At 35.6% G+C, this 21473-nt stretch overlaps 1 protein-coding gene across 1 annotated transcript in view; it reads left to right on the top strand.

Annotated features, from left to right (window-relative positions):
• Positions 1-21473, top strand: part of LOC149812902 (uncharacterized) — a 35790-nt gene that overhangs the window by 2738 nt on the left and 11579 nt on the right. The window contains exon 5 of the mRNA XM_089991011.1: positions 1973-2116. Coding sequence (XP_089847137.1) covers positions 1973-2116 — 144 coding nt within the window. The remainder of the gene's footprint in view (positions 1-1972; positions 2117-21473) is intronic.

Below are 21473 nucleotides of genomic sequence, written 5' to 3'. Positions count from 1 at the left end.
TAGATATCTCCATAACCAACCTTTTACACATATCTTAAATTTGCTTGAAATTGTAAGCGAAGGAAGCATGTATTACTTGAAGAGGATCTAAGTGTCATCACCTGACATTCAGAATTTGTCATACACAGCAAAATGAACTTCTGAACATAATTGAGACCACATTTACGTGATATATTGAGAATCCTGCTGTTGGAAATAACTCTGTTGACTTCTTTGAACTTTTTTTTAAATTTCTTTTTCATTTAAAACTTGATTCTGAGTTTCCTATTTGTATTTCTTGGCACATAGATTTGCAATCTCATAAAGGTGACAGATTTCTAAACTTTTTTCTCAACTATTTTAATGTTACAAAGCTTTAACCTATGAAAATGTGATAATGATGGCCATGTTAATTATTGGCACATTAAAGATGTGGCTAAGCAACTTCTAAAATGTGCAATGATTGAATTTCTTATCATCAGTCCATATGGATTATCAGTTTAGTTACACTGAAATGTTAGGTATTGTATTGTTCAGTACATTCTCTAGAAAAGTTATGCAGCATAACCATGAATGAATCTCTGAGCAGTTATAAAGGTGAATGTTGTTCCACTCATGGCATCATCTTATGCCAAACCTGGGAGCACCTTTGTTTTCGATGCTTCTAGATATTGTGCTTTTGTTTTTCTGTTAAGCCACACTTTTGATCGTCATTGGATATATTGATAAAATTGTAGACATACACACCACATACATGCATGGACACATACATATGTATGTGCAAGGACACATGTAAATACATGCATATGCATATATGCATACATGCATACATGTACATATGATGTACATAGGTATGTATTCATATTGTATTAATGTGTCCATGCTTTATACATATACACATGCATACATGAATACACATGGAAACAAACATTTATAAGATAGGCCCTGGATGGATAAAATATGCTAAAAGTAATAAAATAAGCTTGGCTTTGCAAATAAAAAGATTAAAAAGGTATTTACATCCTATGTAAACAGTGCTATTTTTGCAGAAACATGTGCACTTTCTGCAGGCTCCACGTCCAAGATAAACATGGGAGTGAGTCTCCTTAAGGAGGAAGGGGGGAGCGTTGGGGTCAGACTCATTTCTCATGGAAGGATGGTCGATGCAGAGCCTCCTCTGCTAAAGCAAATTATCCGAACTGTTGGCAGACCCATAATCTGTTTAACTGCCCTTGTGCATCAAGAATGTCACAAGACCTGATTTGCATGGACAATAGAAGAAATGCATTGAAATGACATCTATTATTCAGGAACTCAAATCCAGCCCTCATTTTGGTATTGGTAGGAGCCAAATATGGGATCCAACACCAAGCTGATTTGCATAATTGACTACGGACGGCCCTTGTGCACCAAGCTGATCCAACACAAAACTCATTTTGCTTTGCACTCAACTTTGGAGTATGACGTGGATTCAGCTTGAGCATATGCCCATCTTGGTTGATTAGCCACGGTTGGTCCTGTGGTCAGCTTTTTTATTTCCACTTTTGTGTTTCAAATTGCCTCTGCTAGGCCTGCTGGGCTTGGCATCGGACAGTATTCAAGATGTCAGAAAACTGTAATTTTTTTATGGCAATGCCTTTCCAATAATCTATTTGTTTTTAGGGTTATGTGGGAAACTAGTTTTAGAATATTAGGATGGGTATTCCTATTATCAATAGAAGTTGACTAAACACTATTACTTGTAGACTGCCAAGAGAAATATGATTAGTTGAGTGATACATGATTCATTAATTTTCATGTGGATAATCTGTAAAGCAGCATGAACTATGAACATGTTGTAGTTGCAGATGATCATTGGTTTCATCTAAAAGCCCAATAATAAGTGGTTAGGCAAAACAAATTGATCTTCTGGCTTCTGCTGATGTTAATACTTTTTTTAATCTAGTCATCTTCTTTATCTATCAATTAACTTTATTATAATTTTGGAATGCAGAATTTATCTGATTCAGAAAAACATATAAAAAGATCACGTAAAGTTGCCAAAAAGGAATTGGTGAAAGATAAGAAGCAGGAACACAGATTGAACAGTGGGTATCAATCTTCAGTAGCACCTGTGAAGCAACTATTTCGAGCAAGGGTAATGTGTAGTCTATAAACCTCTATCATAAATTTGTTTATATTGAAAAAGTTATGGTGCCTTTGATGAGATTGCATGAAATGAAAGGACCCTTTTATCCCAATCCTTTCAGATTATCATTGATTTTGAATCTTGAAATGCATAAAAGTTGTTTTCTAAGTAGTTTAGAGAAACAATTACTAGGCCCATCACAAGCTTCCCCCAAACCTCCCAAAACCAAGGGAACAATTGTAATGAAATAAGCGGAAGAAACCAAGAATGCTAAAGCATTCACTATGTCCCACACGGACAAATGCAACAAGCACAAGAGAGAAAATCCACTAAGGGATATACAAAGGGCCTTATAAAAAGGCTACACACATGAAAAATAATATCACTATTATTGAAGAGGAGCTCTCAAGAGCAATACAACATACATGGGGGGTTCCCCCTATTTATAAGAAGAGGAGACCAAAGGGGCTCCCAATAGAGTCGTTGGGAGCCCCCAACGGTCACATATGTGACCGTTGGGGGCCCCAACGACTCCATTGTGGGGCCCCTTTTCGGTATCCAAAAAATACAAAAATAAAAATAAAAAGAAAAATAAAAAATAATGAAATACGAGAAACAAAATAAGTACCCCTATGGGGTACTTTGTGAAATGACCATAATACCCCTATCGGGTATTATGGTATTATTACATATGTTTTAACACCCCCCCTCAAACTTTACGGGGGAATGACCGAAAGTTTGCCAAGGAGGAACAAGAAGCGAGGAGCAGGCAGGGCTTTGGTGAAGAAATCAGCAAGTTGATATTCTGAAGTGACATATGGCAGTGTTACTGTCCCACGAAGATATTCATCACGTACATAATGACAATCCATTTCAATATGTTTCGTCCTCTCATGGAAAGTGTGGTTGCTGGCAATGTAGATAGCACTTTTGTTGTCACAACAAAGCTTCGAAGCCCCGGTAATTTCGACTCCCATATCTTGAAGAAGACTTCGAAGCCACACCAGCTCCATTGTAGTGGTTGCCATAGCCCTGTATTCTGCTTCAGTAGAAGACAATGAGACTTTCTGCTGTTTCTTGCACCTCCAAGCAATTAGCGAATCTCCTAGGAATACACAAAAGCCAGTAGTTGAGATTCGATCATTTGGGTTTCCTCCTCAGTCAGCATCAGTATAAGCTAGTAAATCTAAGGAAGAGATTGAGGATAGGAATAGCCCTTTAGTCAAAGTATTTTTAATATATCGAATGATCCAGAGCACAACACTCATATGCACAGATGTAGGAGCATGCTGAAATTGGCTTGCAGAGTGCACAACATGAGCAATATCGGGCCTGGTGATAGTCAGATAGGTGAGGGAGCCTATGAGTTGCCTGTAGGGCGTAGGATCGTCCAGCAGAACTCCATCCTCCAGTCGTAGTTTAGCATTGATAACCTCGGGAGTCTCCACCTTTTTATCATCTGAAATCCCAGATTTGGAACATATGTCTGCAGCAAGCTTCATCTGTGACAGTATATACCCTCGAGGAGAGTATGCAACTTCTATGCCAAGAAAGTACCTGAGAAAACCCAGATCAGACATATCAAAATTATGTTTTAACATATTTTTAACTTTAAGAATACCGCTTTCATCATTGCCAGTGATGATCATATCATCAACATAAAGCAGAAGGATGATGATACTATTACCTGCATTTTTAACAAAAAGAGCAGTGTTAGTATAACATGAGCGAAATCCCAATTGTAACATGATAGCACTAAATCTATCATACCAAGCCTTAGGGGCTTGTTTAAGACCATATAAGGCTTTTAATAACCGAAGGGTTTGACCTTGGTTAACACTGATTCCCGGCGGAGGATCCATATATACTTCTTCATTCAACTGACCATTAAGAAAGGCATTTTTAACATCTAATTGGAATATAGGCCATTTCTTAGATGATGCTACCGCAATTAAAGTTCTAACGCTTGTCATGCGAGCCACGGGAGCAAAAGTCTCCTCATAATCGATGCCATATTCTTGTGAGTATCCCTTAGCAACTAATCTAGCTTTATAGCGCTCTAGGGAACCATCACTTTTTGTTTTGACTTTGTAGACCCATCGACATCCTATAGCTTTCTTATTTGGAGGAAGGTGAACTATTTCCCAAGTTTTAGCTTTATTTAAAGCATCTAGTTCAACTTTCATTGCTTCAACCCAATGAGGTATACTTTTTGCTTGATTATAATGGGAGGGTTCATAGTAAGAATGCAAGGCTATTAGACAAGCTCTATATTTAGGTGAAAGAGTTTCATATGAGACAAACCTATTAGGTGGAATTGATTCTCTAGAAGAACGCCTAAGGGAGGTTTCTTCTAGGGGTTCATTAAGCCGCAAGAATTTTTCTAAAGCACTAATAGGTTGGGCTTCCTCACGCCGAGTGTATACTTGGAGATTGTCACCATTAGTTGGTGATACATCATCATCATGAGAATCATGAGTATTTTCTAAAATTTCCGGATGACTCAAAGAGTCATCATTTGAATCTTCTAAAAGATCATTGATAAACATATAATCAATTTCATTTGATTTTTCCAATATGTTAAATCCATTTTCATCTTCTAAAAAGGTTACATCTTTGGAGACAAATAACTTATTGTTTTTATGATCAAAGCATCTATAGCCTTTTTGATTTTCACCATATCCTAAAAATACGCATTCTATTGCTTTAGGTGACAATTTATCTCTTTTATGTAAAAGAACAAAGCATTTACACCCAAAAATCCGAAGACGATTGTAGTCGGGTGTCATATTAAAAAGTTTTTCATAAGGAGAGATATTATTCAATTTTGAAGATGGCATCCTATTGATTAAATAGGTGGAGGTTAACACGGCTTCGGCCCAAAAATTTTTAGGAATATTTTTAGAAATGAGTAAGGATCTAGTGGTTTCCAAAATATGCCTATGTTTTCTTTCCGCTAGACCGTTTTGTTGAGGAGTTCTTGGGCAAGATTTTTGATGACAAATGCCATGTTGTTTTAGATATGCTTGAAAATCATTTGATAAGTATTCTCCACCCGAATCGGATCTAAGAATGGATATTTGACTTTGAAATTGATTTTGAATTTTTGCATGGAATTCTTTAAAGAAGTTAAAAACTTCCGATTTAAAGTTAAGAAAATAAATCCATACATATCTAGTATAATCATCAATAAAAGTAACATAATATGAATAACCACCTTTAGATAGAACCGGAGATGGCCCCCAAACATCGGAATGCACCAATTCAAAAGGTCTTGTTGTCACAAAGGATCTAATAGGAAAAGGAGTAGACTTCATTTTGCCAAAAATGCAATCTTTGCAATTGATATCTTTTTCTTTACAAAACTTGTGTCCAAAAGGAAAAAGATACATTTTAGAGTAACTTGGATGTCCAAGCCTTTTATGCCAAGTTTCAATATTTTTGTCTTGGACATAAGTACAAAATGAGGTATTTGGAAGCATTAAATTATCCATAAAATAAAGGTCTCCCTTCCTATGGCCTTGCCCAATCCGCTTCCCGGACCGGAGATCCTGCACAAAGCACCCTTGGGATGAGAAAGATATTTCACATCCATGGTCGGCTATTTGAGAAACGGAAAAGAGGTTAAGATTTAATTTTGGAACTATTCTTACTTTTGGAACAAGGAAATTTTGAACATTTTTAGAATCAAGAGTTCCAACACCATTTATTTTGAGAAAAGTTCCATCGGCCGTAGAGACACAAGACATTTTTGAATTGGTGTGCACATTGGTTAATGCATTTTCATGAGGGGTCATGTGAAAAGAAGTTCCGGAATCTAAAATCCAAGAGTACGTACCGGGAGGTGATGATGAGGCAATGGCGGCACCGGAGGTGGAAGAAGTGACCTTTAAGATTTGTTGAAGAGCCAAGGAGATTTGTCCAAGAGTGTCTTTGAGATCCCCGTTCTTGCCGTCATCTTCTTTGGTGGTGGATTCTTCAACGGAAGCCACCTTTGGCTTGAATGCCCCATTTAGCTTTGGGCAAACGGGTTTAATATGTCCCGGCTCATAACAATGGTGACATATAATCATTTTTCTTCCACCACTCCCTTGCTTACCAAAATGAGGTGGTTTGTATGTTTTAACATGATTGCCGGGTTTAGATACGGCAAGAACTTCCTTTATGCTTTTACCCATGCTATGCCTAGTCTCTTCTTGAGTAATCTCGGCAATAGCTTCTTCTAAGGGAGGAAACGTGGATCTATGGAGAAGTGAGGATCTCACTTGTTCAAATTCGGGACGAAGCCCAAATAAAAATTGAAACAATCTATCTTGTTCCATTTGTTTTTGTCTTAGAACCACATCCTCCATAGATACCCATTTAGGCTCTAAAAGAGCCAATTCATCCCACAAAGGATTTAGAGCACTATAGTAATCTTGTATGCTCATGTCGCCTTGTTTTGTGGTTCTTACTTTTTCTTGCAAGAAATAAGCTCTTGCAAGATCCTTTTGGGTAAACATACCCTTCATAAAAAACCAAGCTTCATTTGCCCGGCGGAATTTTGCAATATTTGCACATACCTTAAGTTCGACATTATTCATAAACCATGCAAGGATTTTTGCATGGTTGCTCTCCCAATCTTCCATTTGATGATTATAATCTTCAATGGCCTTGAGACGAGCATCGCCTTCAAGTGCTTTCTCTTGATCTCCTTCCATCTTTGTGAGCTTAAGTTGGGGTTCCGGAACGGTTCCCATTACATAACCCCAAAGCTTCTTGCCTTTGAGATTATTCTCCATTGCGGATGCCCACATCATGTAATTTTTTCCATTGAGTTTGAATGATAGATCGATCTTGACTTCCATTGCTACACAAGGAAGATGTGAGTAAGAAAGGAAGTAGAGAGAGACAAGATTTTACCTTTAGAAGATCTTATGGCTCTGATACCATGTAATGAAATAAGCGGAAGAAACCAAGAATGCTAAAGCATTCACTATGTCCCACACGGACAAATGCAACAAGCACAAGAGAGAAAATCCACTAAGGGATATACAAAGGGCCTTATAAAAAGGCTACACACATGAAAAATAATATCACTATTATTGAAGAGGAGCTCTCAAGAGCAATACAACATACATGGGGGGTTCCCCCTATTTATAAGAAGAGGAGACCAAAGGGGCTCCCAATAGAGTCGTTGGCAGCCCCCAACGGTCACATATGTGACCGTTGGGGGCCCCAACGACTCCATTGTGGGGCCCCTTTTCGGTATCCAAAAAATACAAAAATAAAAATAAAAATAAAAATAAAAAATAGTGAAATACGAGAAACAAAATAAGTACCCCTATGGGGTACTTTGTGAAATGACCATAATACCCCTATCGGGTATTATGGTATTATTACATATGTTTTAACAACAATAACCAATGATATTGGAAGTAAGGAACCCTAGAAACTTACCTGTTGTCGGACCAATGGATGATGTCAGTGTGCACAATCTCTTAAAGGAATGGTGCTACATGTTAAAATGTATCTCCAAAAACATGTTGTAAGTATAAATATATATACTTATATACTTAGAAATACATATACATATAATATATTATATGTATATGTATCTCTACATATATAAATATATATATTTATTCATATTTTTATTTTCTTACCCTAAAAGGGTATTCTTGTAATCTTGCGCATATTCCATTTTGGAATATGTTGTAATTTATTTTTGTATTTTACATTTCTTTATTTTTTTTTGTTTTGTTATTTTTAATATTCTTCTTAAAGTGCATTGGGGGTCCCCCAATAGAGTCGTTGGGCCCCCCCTAACGGTCACAAATGTGACCGTTGGGGGCTCCTCAATGACTCCTTTGGGAGCCCCCCTTTGCACTCCTTTCATTTTGTATAAATAGGGGTGTTCCCCCTTGTAAATTCTCAAGCTTGAGAGTCTCAAGCATTTGCTCCTTCTATAAAATACATGCATTATTGCATGTTCATTATTTTTACGCTTTTTGCGTATTTTGTTCAAGTGTTGTGAGAGTGCTTTCGTGCACTTCTTTTATAAAGTATTTACGCTTGTATGCGTATTGTCTCTTCATAGACAATTTCACATGGTATCACAGCTCGGTTGGTGATTGAGGATCGTGGGATTCTCCTTTTTTCGAGTGCCTCAAAAACCGTGCCTTCGGATTCTTAGAAGTTGATGGCTCTATGGTCTTTCAGACCATAGAGTCGTTGGGAGTGCCCAACGGTCACAAATGTGACCATTGGGAGCTCCCAACGACTCTAATTGGGAGCTCCCCAAGGTCTCTCCCTCTCATTTTTTGTGTATAAATAGGGGTTATCTCCCCCCTATTCTTTAAATGTTTTTTCAAGCATATTATCAATAAGTCTCTTATTCTTTTACTTACTTGTGTTGCCCTTTGTTGGCTCTTAATTTGTATTGTCCCTTAGTGGACTTGTACTTCGAAATGAAATGGGGATTTTCGAAACACGAGCTTAGATTCACAATGGCAAGTGTCAAGAATGACACTAAATTATAACCCTTAAAAAGGGTATAACTGGAAACAAAATAAAAATAAAAATGTATTCTTTATTGATATGAAAAACCAATTGCTTAAGAAGCATTGAAATAAAATACAAGAGGGGCTGCACCCCTTTATATACACAACTGAAAGAGGACTCAATAGAGCTGTTACACACAGTCCAACAACTCTATTTAGAGCTATTGGACTGTGTCAGTCCAACAGCTCTATTAAGAACTGTTGGAGTGTGTCAGTCCAACAACTCTATTGCTAGTCAAGTCTGGACAGTGTGATGAAATGGTGGTCTTCAACAAATGCACAAATAACTCACAAACAAGTGTCTATTGGAGACACTACAAGCATGACCCTTGAAAGGGTATAAAAGGAAGAACACTTGAAAAATAAATAATACTTTATTCATGAACAAAATGCTTAAGAAGCATGGTAATTTACATTGAAGGGGTTCACCCCTATATATACAAAAAAGTGGGAGAGAGGAGAGCTCATTTTGAGCTCTCCAAAAGAGACGTTGGATTCCAACGTCTCTTAATATAGCTGTTGGACTACAGTCCAACAACATTTATTATTATAGCTGTTGGACTGTAGTCCAACAACATTTATTATAGCTTTTGGACTACAGTCCAATAGCTATTTGCACAGTCAAGTTCCAACAGGAACTTGACTGGATCAAATATCTAGTTTCTATTGAACTAGATGTTAAAAAAGAAAATAAAGAAAAATAAAAAAAGAAAATAATAAAAGAAAATATAATAATATTAAATAATATATATATATATATATATATATATATATATATATATATATATATATATATATATATATATATATATATTACAGATTACATTTTAACACTCCCCCTCAAACTTACGGTACAATGAGCGAAAGTTTGTCTAAGAGGAAGTGAAATCTGGGAGCAGCGAGAGGCTTGGTGAAGAAGTCTGTTAATTGATATTCTGATGTAAAATATGGCAGATCAATGGTTCCATGTAAGTATTCCTCTCTCACATAGTGACAGTCCATCTCAATGTGTTTAGTGCGCTCATGGAATGTCCGGTTGCTTGCAATGTAGATCGCACTTTTGTTGTCACAGCACATCTTTGAAGCTTGCGTTGCTTTAGCTCCCATATCCGCTAGCAATCGTCTGAGCCAAACAACCTCCATAGTGGTAGTTGCCATGGCTCTGTATTCAGCTTCGGTGGAGGAAAGAGAGACTTTCTGCTGCTTCTTGCACCTCCACGAAATTAAGGTTTCACCTAGGAACACACAAAAACCAGTAGTTGAGTGTCTATTATTGGGATCACCTCCCCAGTCAGCATCAGTATATCCAATTAAATTTAATGAAGATGAAGCAGACAAGAAGAGTCCTCGTGAAAGAGAGGATTTTAAGTATCTAATAATACGCAAAATCGCTCCCATGTGCACGGAGGTGGGAGCATGCTGAAACTGACTGACTGTATGAACCACATGAGTTATATCTGGCCTAGTAATGAAAAGATAAGAAAGAGCTCCAACAAGCTGTCTATAAGGAGTAGGATCATCAAGAAGTTCTCCATCATCAATTTTCATTTTAACATTGACAACTTCTGGAGTGTCTACTTTCTTATCATCTGTAATTCCAGACCTGGAAACGATATCAAGAGCAAATTTAGATTGAGATATCAAATACCCCCGAGGGGAATAAGCAACTTCAATGCCTAAAAAATATCTTAATAAACCTAAGTCAGTCATTTCAAAGTGAGTTTTAAGAAGAGATTTGATATTTGCAACTCCCTGTTTGTCGCCTCCGGTGATGATCATATCGTCCACATAGAGAAGAAGAATAATGATGCCTGCATCAGATTTCTTAACAAACAAAGCAGTGTCAGTTAAACAAGGTTGAAAACCAATATCAAGCATAACATGACTAAATCGGTCATACCAGGCTTTTGGAGCATGTTTAAGACCATAAAGAGCTTTTTCTAGACGAAGAGCTTTACCCTTAGGGATACTAATACCAGGTGGGGCTTCCATGTATACTTCTTCAACGAGATTCCCATTCAGGAAAGCATTTTTGACATCTAATTGAAAGATAGGCCATGTTCTAATGGAGGCCAAGGTTATTAAAGTTCTAACAGTGGTCATACGGGCCACAGGAGCAAATGTTTCTTCATAATCGATGCCATACTCTTGGGCATATCCTTTTGCTACTAAACGAGCCTTATATCTTTCCAGGGTCCCATCACTTTTGGTTTTGACTTTGTATACCCACCTACAACTTATAGGTTTCTTACCCGGAGGAATATCTTGTATCGTCCAAGTATTGGCCTTTTCTAGTGCATCCAATTCTATTTTCATGGCTTCTATCCATTCTATATGATTTTTTGCTTGAGAATAGGATGATGGTTCAACATATGATTGTATTAATGTAATGGCGGGCCCTATACGTGGGTGAAAAAGATTCATAAGACACAAATTTTTTTGGAGGTTTAGAGATTCTAGACGTTCTTCTAGGTGAGACTTCAGAGTATTTTTGTAATGCACATGGAAGATTTTGCTCTCTACGTCTTGAATATTGTAGACTAACATCCCTATAGATTTGCTCTTCACTATCATCATTTTCAACAACAATAGGACTTTGATCATTGTCAAGGTCACATCTAACATCACATTCATTGGATTTTGAAATTGGATCAATTAAAAACGAGTATTCAGTGACATCCTTGGATTTTTCAAATTCAAAGAAGCTTTCTTTTTCCAAAAAGATACATTTCTTGACACATATAATTTGTCATTTTGAAAATCAAAACACCTGTAGCCTTTTTGATTATCAGCATATCCTAAAAAGGCACATGGGATTGCACGAGGAGAGAGTTTGTCATTTCTGTTGGTGAAAACAAAACATTTGCATCCAAAGACTCTTAATCTAGAATAATCTGGAGTTAAGTTAACAAGCTTTTCTATTGGAGTTGTATTCTTTAATGAGGAAGATGACATCCTATTAATGAGGTAGGTGGCAGTTAGGACCGCTTCAGCCCAAAAACTTTTTGGAACTTGATTTGCAATTAACAATGTCCTAGTAGTTTCCATAATATGCCGATGTTTGCGTTCGGCTTGGCCATTCTGTTGTGGAGTGTGTGGACATGATCTTTGATGTGTAATACCATGTAAATTGAGATAGTCTTTGAATTCGTTGGACATAAATTCTCCCTCTGAATCAGTGCGAAAAATAGAAATATCATTTTGAAACTTATTTTTAACCATTTTATGAAATATTTGGAAGTTAGCAAAGACATCAGATTTATGTTTAAGAAAATAAATCCAAGTATGTCTAGAAAAGTCAACAACAAAAATGACATAATATGTATAACCACCTTTGGAAATTACTGGTGCGGGGCCCCAAACATCCGAATGTATTAACTCAAGTGGTCGTGAGGAAACAAAAGTTCTACTAAGAAATGGTAACCTTTTCATTTTGCCAAGAATGCAGTCTTTACAAGAAAAATTTTCAGAATTACAAAATTTTTCCAAACTTGAAAAATATTGAATTTTAGACATATGAGGATGGCCAAGCCTTTTGTGCCATAAATCCAGTTCTAATTTCTGAATATTATAACAAAATGCATTCTTGGGTAATTCCAAAAAGTCCATGTAATAAAGTCCTCCTTCTCTATGGCCTTCCCCAATCAGCTTCCCTGACTGGCGATCCTGTACCCAACAACCATGAGAAGAGAAGGAGATATTACATCCATAATCAGTTATTTGCGAGACAGATAAGAGATTCAAATTAAGTTTAGGGATATATCTAACTTCTGGGATAAAAAATCTTTTGGATTTTTGAAGATTTTCAAAACATCTTATTCCTTTTACTTCGAGAGATGTGCCATCGGCTGTAAAAACCTTTGACACACTTGAGTTATTTTTAAGACATTCGGATAGACTATTAACATTTGGGGTCATATGAAAAGAAGCACCAGAATCTAAAAGCCAAGGAAAGTTACCTGGACCGGAGAAATATGCAACTGCCGCTCCAGTTGAGGCTTCGGTTGAGGAGGATACCCCTTTGAGAAGAGGTTGAAGGATTTCCATCAGTTGAGCCATAGACACAGGTGCATCTTGATCTTTTGACTCAGATTCAACAGATGCAACTCTTTTTTCTTCTCTTCTTTTTAACTTTGGACATTGAGGCCTATAGTGCCCCGGTTCATGACAATGATGACAAATAACTTTTCTTTTATCAAAGTCGCCGTTTTGCCTTCCAAAATGAGGCGGCTTGTAAGTACGAGTATGATTCCCCGGTCTAGATACAGCTAAAACGGAGTCATCATCAACTTTTGGAGTACTTTTTCTAAGTCTATTTTCCTCCATAGTGAGCTCTTCTATAGTATCAACAATAGAAGGAATTTTTCCACGATGTAAAAGGGCCGATTTGGTGGATTCAAACTCCGGCCTTAGACCATTCACAAATTGATAGAAATGTTCCATATCGAGTTGCTTTTGGCGAAGCTCGATGTCTTTGGCACAATGCCATTTGGGCTCAAGAAGAGCCAACTCTTCCCAAAGTTCGGACAACTCATTATAATATTCTCGAATAGTTTTATCTTTTTGAGTCATTGTCCGAACTTTATCTTGTAAATTGCATACATGTGCAATATTTTTAAGGGAATACATGTTTTTGAGGTATTCCCAAGCCTTATCGGCATGCTCAAACTTAGCTAGACTAGAGCATTTTTTAATGTCTATGCTATTGATGAGCCATGACATAATTTTTGCATGCCCTATCCTCCATTCTTTCCATTTCTTTTCATAAGTGGCTAACGCCTTACTCTTCTCTTCTTCCGTTAGAGGAACCTCTTTATCACCCTCTTTCTTGGTAAGAGATAGTTTAGGTTCCAAATCGGAACCATCCAATATACCCCATAAACCTTTTCCCAAAATGTGGTGCTTCATAATCGAAGCCCACATTACATAGTTAGTATCATTTAGCTTCATAGGAATGATGGTGATCTTATCATTGTCATCCATCTTTTACAAGGGTAAGAGAGGAATAAATAGGAGGAGAGAGAGAAAAATAAAAAGAAAAGAAAAAGAATAGACAAAAGAATAAGAGAGGATACAAAACCAATTTTTTTTTTGTAGCACAAGTTCGCCTTTCTTCAAACAAATCTTCTTGAGCCAAGAACAAGGTGATGAAACACCTTTTGTAAATGTGGCACGAAAATCGAGGCGGAAGCACTTCAAGATCTAAGGATTTCGTAGCTCTGATACCATGTGATGAAATGGTGGTCTTCAACAAATGCACAAATAACTCACAAACAAGTGTCTATTGGAGACACTACAAGCATGACCCTTGAAAGGGTATAAAAGGAAGAACACTTGAAAAATAAATAATACTTTATTCATGAACAAAATGCTTAAGAAGCATGGTAATTTACATTGAAGGGGTTCACCCCTATATATACAAAAAAGTGGGAGAGAGGAGAGCTCATTTTGAGCTCTCCAAAAGAGACGTTGGATTCCAACGTCTCTTAATATAGCTGTTGGACTACAGTCCAACAACATTTATTATTATAGCTGTTGGACTGTAGTCCAACAACATTTAATCCAACAGCTATTTGCACAGTCAAGTTCCAACAGGAACTTGACTGGATCAAATATCTAGTTTCTATTGAACTAGATGTTAAAAAAGAAAATAAAGAAAAATAAAAAAAGAAAATACTAAAAGAAAATATAATAATATTAAATAATATATATATATATATATATATATATATATATATATATATATATATATATATATATATATATATATTGCAGATTACATTTTAACAGACAGGACTTGACTAGCAACAATCATTCTAGTTCAAACTGAACTAGATGACATAAAGACAAAAAATAAAAATAAAGGAAAAAAATTACAGAAAAGAAAGAAATGAAAAATATATTTATATATATAATAATAATATATATATATATATATATATATGTACAATTTTACATTTTAACATACGTATGCACTTTGGTGCTTGTATTGTGCATTTGTATTGTCCACTCTTGTACTTGTATGTGCTTTTGCACTTTGTTCTTGTAATTCCTCTTACTTCATTACATGGTATCAAAGCTATAGTGCTTTTGGTCCTTTGAGAAAGTGTTCGTGGGTTGGTGGTGCTTGCAGAACTCAAGGTGAGGAGCTTTTTTCATGGTCCTTCATATTTTTCTCTTCCTTCTTCTATCAAGTCAAAATGGAGAATGAACAAAAAATAGATCTCTCTTTAAATTAAATGGTTCTAACTACATGATGTGGGCCTCCGCTATGAAAAATAACCTCAAAGGCAAGAAGCTTTAGGGATATGTGATGGGCTCTATTCTGGAGTCTCAACTCAAACTCACTAAGTTGGAAGCAAATCAAGAAAAACATTGGATGAAGATGCTTGAATCAAAGCCACCAAAGATCATCAATCCAAGGTAGAGGATTGGAAAAACAAACATGCAAAAATTCTTGCATGGTTCATGAACAATGTTGATCTCAAAATATGTGCCAACATTGTTAAGTTTTGAAAAGCTAATGAGGCATGGTTCTTTATGAAGGGTATATATATTTAAAAAGGCCTTGTAAGGCAATTTTTTCTTCAAAAAAAAATACTGGTGCAACTTTTTTTAAAAGTATTTTCAAAATATATTTTCAATGAAAATTTGTCAGTGTAAACCATGCACCAAATTATAATAACCGACTTACACTAGTGGTGAAGTCCAGGTCGAACAAAGGGAACAGATTAAAACTTTCGTACTCCAAACAAAATACCTTTATTGCCTCAAATAAAAGAAAATGTAAGCACACACGCAAAAACCTATTACAAATGTTTGAGCAATAAAATAAAAATTAAAACAACCCAGAATAAATAATTACCTTAATGCCCTAAAAAAATAAAAACAAAAATAATAGGTCTTCGTCTGCTCGCAAACTAGCTCCTGCTGTTCTCTTATGTATGGCTTTGATATGTCTACCGCTGCCGCATTCTCCCTAAAATCAATAAGCTCACGACCCACCTGCAAAACACAAAACAAAGGCAAACCAGACTATCTATTCTAGTTACGGCTAGTCCCACTTAAACAATAATTGAAATGAATCTAAATATAACAGATTGCTACGACTAAATTTTAGAAAAGAAACAACTCTAATCAGGACACAGACACCGACACAGACACAATTTTGCTAAAACTCTGATTTTATAACACATGCGAAACATGGTTTCGGTTTTAACAAATCTGATTTTATAAATCACGTGGAACTCGGTTTCACGGTTTTGTCAAAATTGATTTTGCAAATAACGTGAAACTCAGTTTCACCGTTTAACAAAAACTACTTTCACGGTTTTATGAAATACGCTCACAAACAGATTTTTATCATCAACTTGTGTGAATATTTTTTCAAAACCATTACCCGAACATGCTGACCTACTAAAACAAAATTTAATAAACTTAACAATCTACCCTAAAACTTACCAAAAAGCAACATGACCCAGATCTGGCCGACCATCTCTACCCGCCGGTTTTGGCCACCGGTTAGGGTATTGATACTCGGATCTGGCCCAAATAAAAAAAATCAGAATTCTAACAACCTAAATCATGTTGAACTGGAGATTAAAAAAAATCAGAAATTAACCTACAATAAAAACTATGCAGGTAAATAAAAAAACAACTATCCTCTATGCATGCAAACCCTACTCTAAAGAAAGAACAAAGAAGAGACTCATTGCGTGGTTCGCTTCTGACGGATTGGGGAGAAGAAAAGCGGCCTTTCCTCTACGTTGTGGCTTGTCTCGCACCTCCGGAGTTAACCTTTGATCATGAAAAGAACCCAAACCAGTTAGCCGGTAGAGGGGAGAAGGGAAGAGATAGAAGAAGGAAAAGAAGAAGAAGAAGAAAGAGGGAGAAGGGAAGAGATAGAAGGAAAAGAAGAATAAGAAAGAGAAGAAGAGGAAAGAGAAGAGGGGGGGGGGGTGCGACCGGGAGAAAGAGAAGAGGCAAGGGGAGAGGGGGTGTGAATTCCAAGGAGAAAAAACGTCCCACTCTCCTCTTAGACTCCTTTTTATAATAGGGGTTTAGGGTTATAAGAGAGCTTTTAGATTTTTTTTTTAAAATACTCCTAATTTCAATAATTTTCAAAATGCCTCAAATAAAGCATTATTTCTAAAAATCATGTTAGAAACTAAACTATTTCTAAAACATAGGTGGGTCAAATCTGGAGTTTAAAATTTTACCCGATCTATTCCGGGTTCAATCCAAAGACCCTTAAATTGCTCATTTTAACTCCGATTTCTATGAAATTCGAAACAAAGCTTTCCTGCATGAAAACACATCAAAATTAACTAAACATAAGCATTTAAACATTGAATATGCAAACGATTATGCATAAAAGTATATAAAAATATGAGTAAAATATGCATGATCAAATACGTACCATCAAACAAGGGGACATAAATGTCCATGACTATTTTAGTACTCTTGGTCCTCTATGAGACGAGTTATCCCTTCTTGAACCCAAATGGGTTGCTAGTGAGGATGTTGAGTTAAGAAGGAAACAAATGGAAAAATAACAAATTTTTTCAAGTTTTACATGGGCTTAGGCCTGAATTTGAACAAATAAGATCTTCTCTCCTCCATTGATGTAAACCTCTTCCTTTGGAAGCCGTTGTTGCAAAAATATGCCAAGAAAAAACTCATCTTGATATGATTAAGGGAAGAGTTGAAGTGTTGGCCATGTCTAAACTCGACAATCATGTGAAATCTTACAAGCCTCCACACTTTGGAATGTAAAATAACTATAATGGTAATACAAAAAGGCTATTTGTCATCATTGCCATGAACCGGGGCACATAAGACCTAATTGCCCAAAGTTAAATGACTCTCTAAATAGGTGACTTGTGTTGAAGAATCCACACCAAGGAAGGATGAACCAAGTAAGGAAATGGATTCTTTTTCACTTGCTCAACTATCGGAGACAGTTCCACAAATACTCAAATTTCTATCTACATCGGGTGTCACAATAGCCTCATCTTCTCCTCCAGGTATGTCTTCTTGGATCCTTGATTTTGGAGCCTCCTTTCATATGACACCTCATGAGAATGGTCTATCCAATTGATGCATTAATTCAAAAACTATCTATGTTTCCACTTATGCTGGAACATCTTTGCAAATTAAAAGTATTGAAACCTTAGATTCGTTTCAAACTTTTGTGTACCAAAAGTTAGGGTTGTTCTACAACTAAATTTAAATCTCTTTTTCATTTCTCATATTTTCGATCATGGATGTGAAATCTCCTTCTCATCTAAGGGTTTCTTCGTGCAGGATCTTCGGTTCGGAAAGTAGATTGGGCAAGGCCATAGTAAGGGAGATATTTACTTCATGAATTATCTAAATCTTCCTTCAAATTCTTTTTATAATTATGTCCAAGATAAGGATATTGAAACTTGGCATAAAAGACTTGGACACCCAAGCTACACAAAGATGTATCTTCTTCTTTTTGGAAAAATTTTTTGTAATGAAAAAGATTTAATTTGCAAAGATTGTATCTTTGGAAACATGAAATCCATTCATTTTCCTAATAGAACTTTTGTCTTTAAAAGACCTTGTGAATTAGTGCATTAAGATGTTTAGGGACCTCCCGTCATATCAAAAGAAGAATATTCATATTATATTGCTTTTATCGATGATTTCACTAGGTATTTGTAGATCTATTTCCTTAACTTCAAATCCGATGTGTTCTCTTTTTTTAAAAATTTTTATATGATTGTTAAAAATCAATTTCAAAACAACATGTCTATTCTTATATCCGATTCGGGTGGTGAATATTTATTAAATGAGTTTCAAAATTATCTAGAACAAAATGGGATTTTTCACCAAAAAACATGTCCTAGAACTCTCAAACAAGATGGATTAGCCGAAAGAAAATATAGGCATATTATAGAAATCATTAGGACACTACTTATTTCGAAATATATTCCAAAAAGTTATTGGGCCGAGGCCTCTCTAACATTAACACATTTGATAAATAGAATGGCCTCATCATCCTTAAAAAATGTGTCTCCTTATGAAAAATTATTTGAAAGAACACTCAATTTCAAGCAGTTGTGAATTTTTTGTTGTAAGTGTTTTGTACTCTTACATAAAAAAGATAATTTGTCTCCAAAAGCTATTGAATATGTATTCATGGGTTATAGAAAAATAAAAAGAGGATATAAATGTTTTGACTCTAAGAGTACCAAACTATATGTTTCTAAAGAATGGTTTTGTGAGAACCAAGAAAAACAATGAAGTAGATTATACTTTTCTATTTGACCTCTTACCACAAGAAGAGTTAACTTCTTGCGAAGATTCTTTGAATGATAACAACGATAATACCGTAAATGATAATGAAAATGGTGATGATAATGTACATTCAAATGATGAGAATGCAGAATCACCTATAAGAAATGATGATATTGTTGATAAACCCATACAAATATATACTCGGCGTGAGCAAAGAAATCCTCTAAACTCTTTAGAAAAATATTCACAAAATTTGTCTTTAGAAGAAACCTCTCTTAGAAGATCTAATCGTGTATCCAACCCACCAAGTAGGTTTGTGTCTTATGACACATTGACACTAAATTATAGATCATGTGTAATAGCTTTACATTTCTATCATGAACTATCACATTATAATGAAGCTAAAAATCTTTCACAATGGGTTGAAGCAATGAATATAGAACTTAACGCCCTTGAAAAGGCTAAAATATGAAAAATAACTTCATTACCCATAGGGAAGAAATCTATAGGATGTAGATGAGTTTTTAAGGTTAAAACCAAGAACGATGAGACTCTAGAAAGATATAAAGCTAGGTTAGTAGCCAAAGGATACTCTCAAGAATATAAAATTGACTATAAAGAAACTTTTGCCACAGTAGCTAGAATGACTACTGTTAGGATACTCATAACGTAATATCGTGTGTTTTTCTATTCTGAAATTTTTGAAAATATGGCTAAGTAATTTGCAAGTTGATTGAAATGTTCGATTTTAGGTGGTGTTCGCTGAGCCTGAGCGTGGCCGATGACCCATTGACAAGACCTAAAGAAGTCAAATAAGATGTAAAACTTTTTGTTTTTGACCTTTAAATCAAGCAAAAATCAAGCAAAATTTAGGTTAAATTCATGCGAAATTCGAAGGCGAAAATCAGGTAAGTATATCATTAGATGTGTCTCATAATTCTGAGAACATTGATATTTCATTTCTCTGAATTTGGGCTACAGTTGGCCCCAAAACCACATTTTTTTAAAAAATGAGCCGCCTCTATTTTACCAGTTTATGGATTGGATCAGATCGGATCAAATCCATTCTGTTTAATCCAAGTTTAAATGGATCTGAACCCAGTCCAAGACCCATATTAACTAGGCTATGATCCAGGTTGAGATCCATATGGATTTTGGATCCGGATCTAAAATCCAGGTCCAACCAATTTAAAACTTTAAATTCAATCTAAAGGTTAAATTGAATAAGAATTCCATGTTGAGAGGACTCCCAGAGGGGTAAGACACCTTCTGAAATATTATAAAATTTTATGATTTAATAATTTGATATTAAATAATTAATAAAAATATTAATTAATTGAATTTCAAAATTTCATTTATTTGGATATGGTGGAACTCTACCTAGATAGGTGTTCTAGATAGATCCTAAATTAGTTAATAAAAAAAAGTTATAATAAGGGGATAAGTAGGATTTGTTAGATATTTTGTAGAACTCTATCCTCTATAGAAGGACTGTAGAAGGGACGTCACCCTCTCTCTAGAAGACCCCCCCAAAAATATAAAAGGATCTAACTTTCCCCCTCTCTAGATTTCGTTTTCTAGAGAGAGAGAGAGAGAGAGAGAGAGAGAGAGAGAGAGGAAAAAAGAGGAAAAGGAAAGAAGAAGGAGGAGGATCTCTTTCCGTTCTGATCGTTCGACGAACACTTTTTTGGTCTTTTTCAGTTTCTGATCCAAGGTATAGGTTCCTCTCTTGATTCAAACGGGGAGAAATAGTCTAAATAAGATTTATGTGGAGATTCTAGATGAAAAAGCAATAAATCTGATTTTTTAGGCATGTTCAATCACATGCCTTGATGCACGATGGCTTAAAACTCGATTTTGATATAAACATGACTTGTTTTCTGTTTATTCATGTTTAAATTATTGATTTCATAGCAACAACGTGCTATATATATATAGGGTTCGGCCCATGTATATGGATGATCCATCGCAGCTCTTGTTTGAGATCATATTTGACCCAAACCAGGCCTGCCCCAGAGCCCAATATATATATATATATATTTGGGGAATTGGTCAGGGATATATTTAACCCATGCGGTCTGGTTTGGGGTTAGATCTGATCCAAACCAGACCTGTTGCAGGTCTAGAATGCTGTTTGTAATTGTGGAAATGTTTATGTTTTAAAACGGTCATTAGGACATTTATATGTGCTGAACAACGTGGGCTGTTAAAAGAGGAAAATTTTATTTCTGTTATGCTGATTACCAGGGTTATTTTCCTAGCATCAATAAGGCTTTATTATTAAAGCTGTTTTTTTTGAAACTAATATACTATTTGATATCCTACTGTTAGATACCTATGAGAAGTTTTGATGTGATAACTTTTCCAAATGATTTTTTTTCGTTTGTTTGTGTAGCATTAGAAAAATGAAGTGAAAAAATGTAATGAGAAAGAGAGAGAGATTCTTGAAATGCATGTTCTCATTGTCCATTGATAAATTAAAACAATGTGTTTGTCATGTTGCTCTTTGATGTGAGATAACCTATAAACAAATAAACTGGAAACATGACTGACTATAG

The sequence above is a fragment of the Nuphar pumila genome, chromosome 16, assembly GCF_984573655.1.
Source record: "Nuphar pumila chromosome 16, dmNupPumi1.hap1.1, whole genome shotgun sequence".
Classification (NCBI taxonomy): domain Eukaryota; kingdom Viridiplantae; phylum Streptophyta; class Magnoliopsida; order Nymphaeales; family Nymphaeaceae; genus Nuphar; species Nuphar pumila.
The sequence above is the reverse complement of the archived record's forward strand: the minus strand, read 5'-3'. Positions and strand labels throughout refer to the sequence as shown.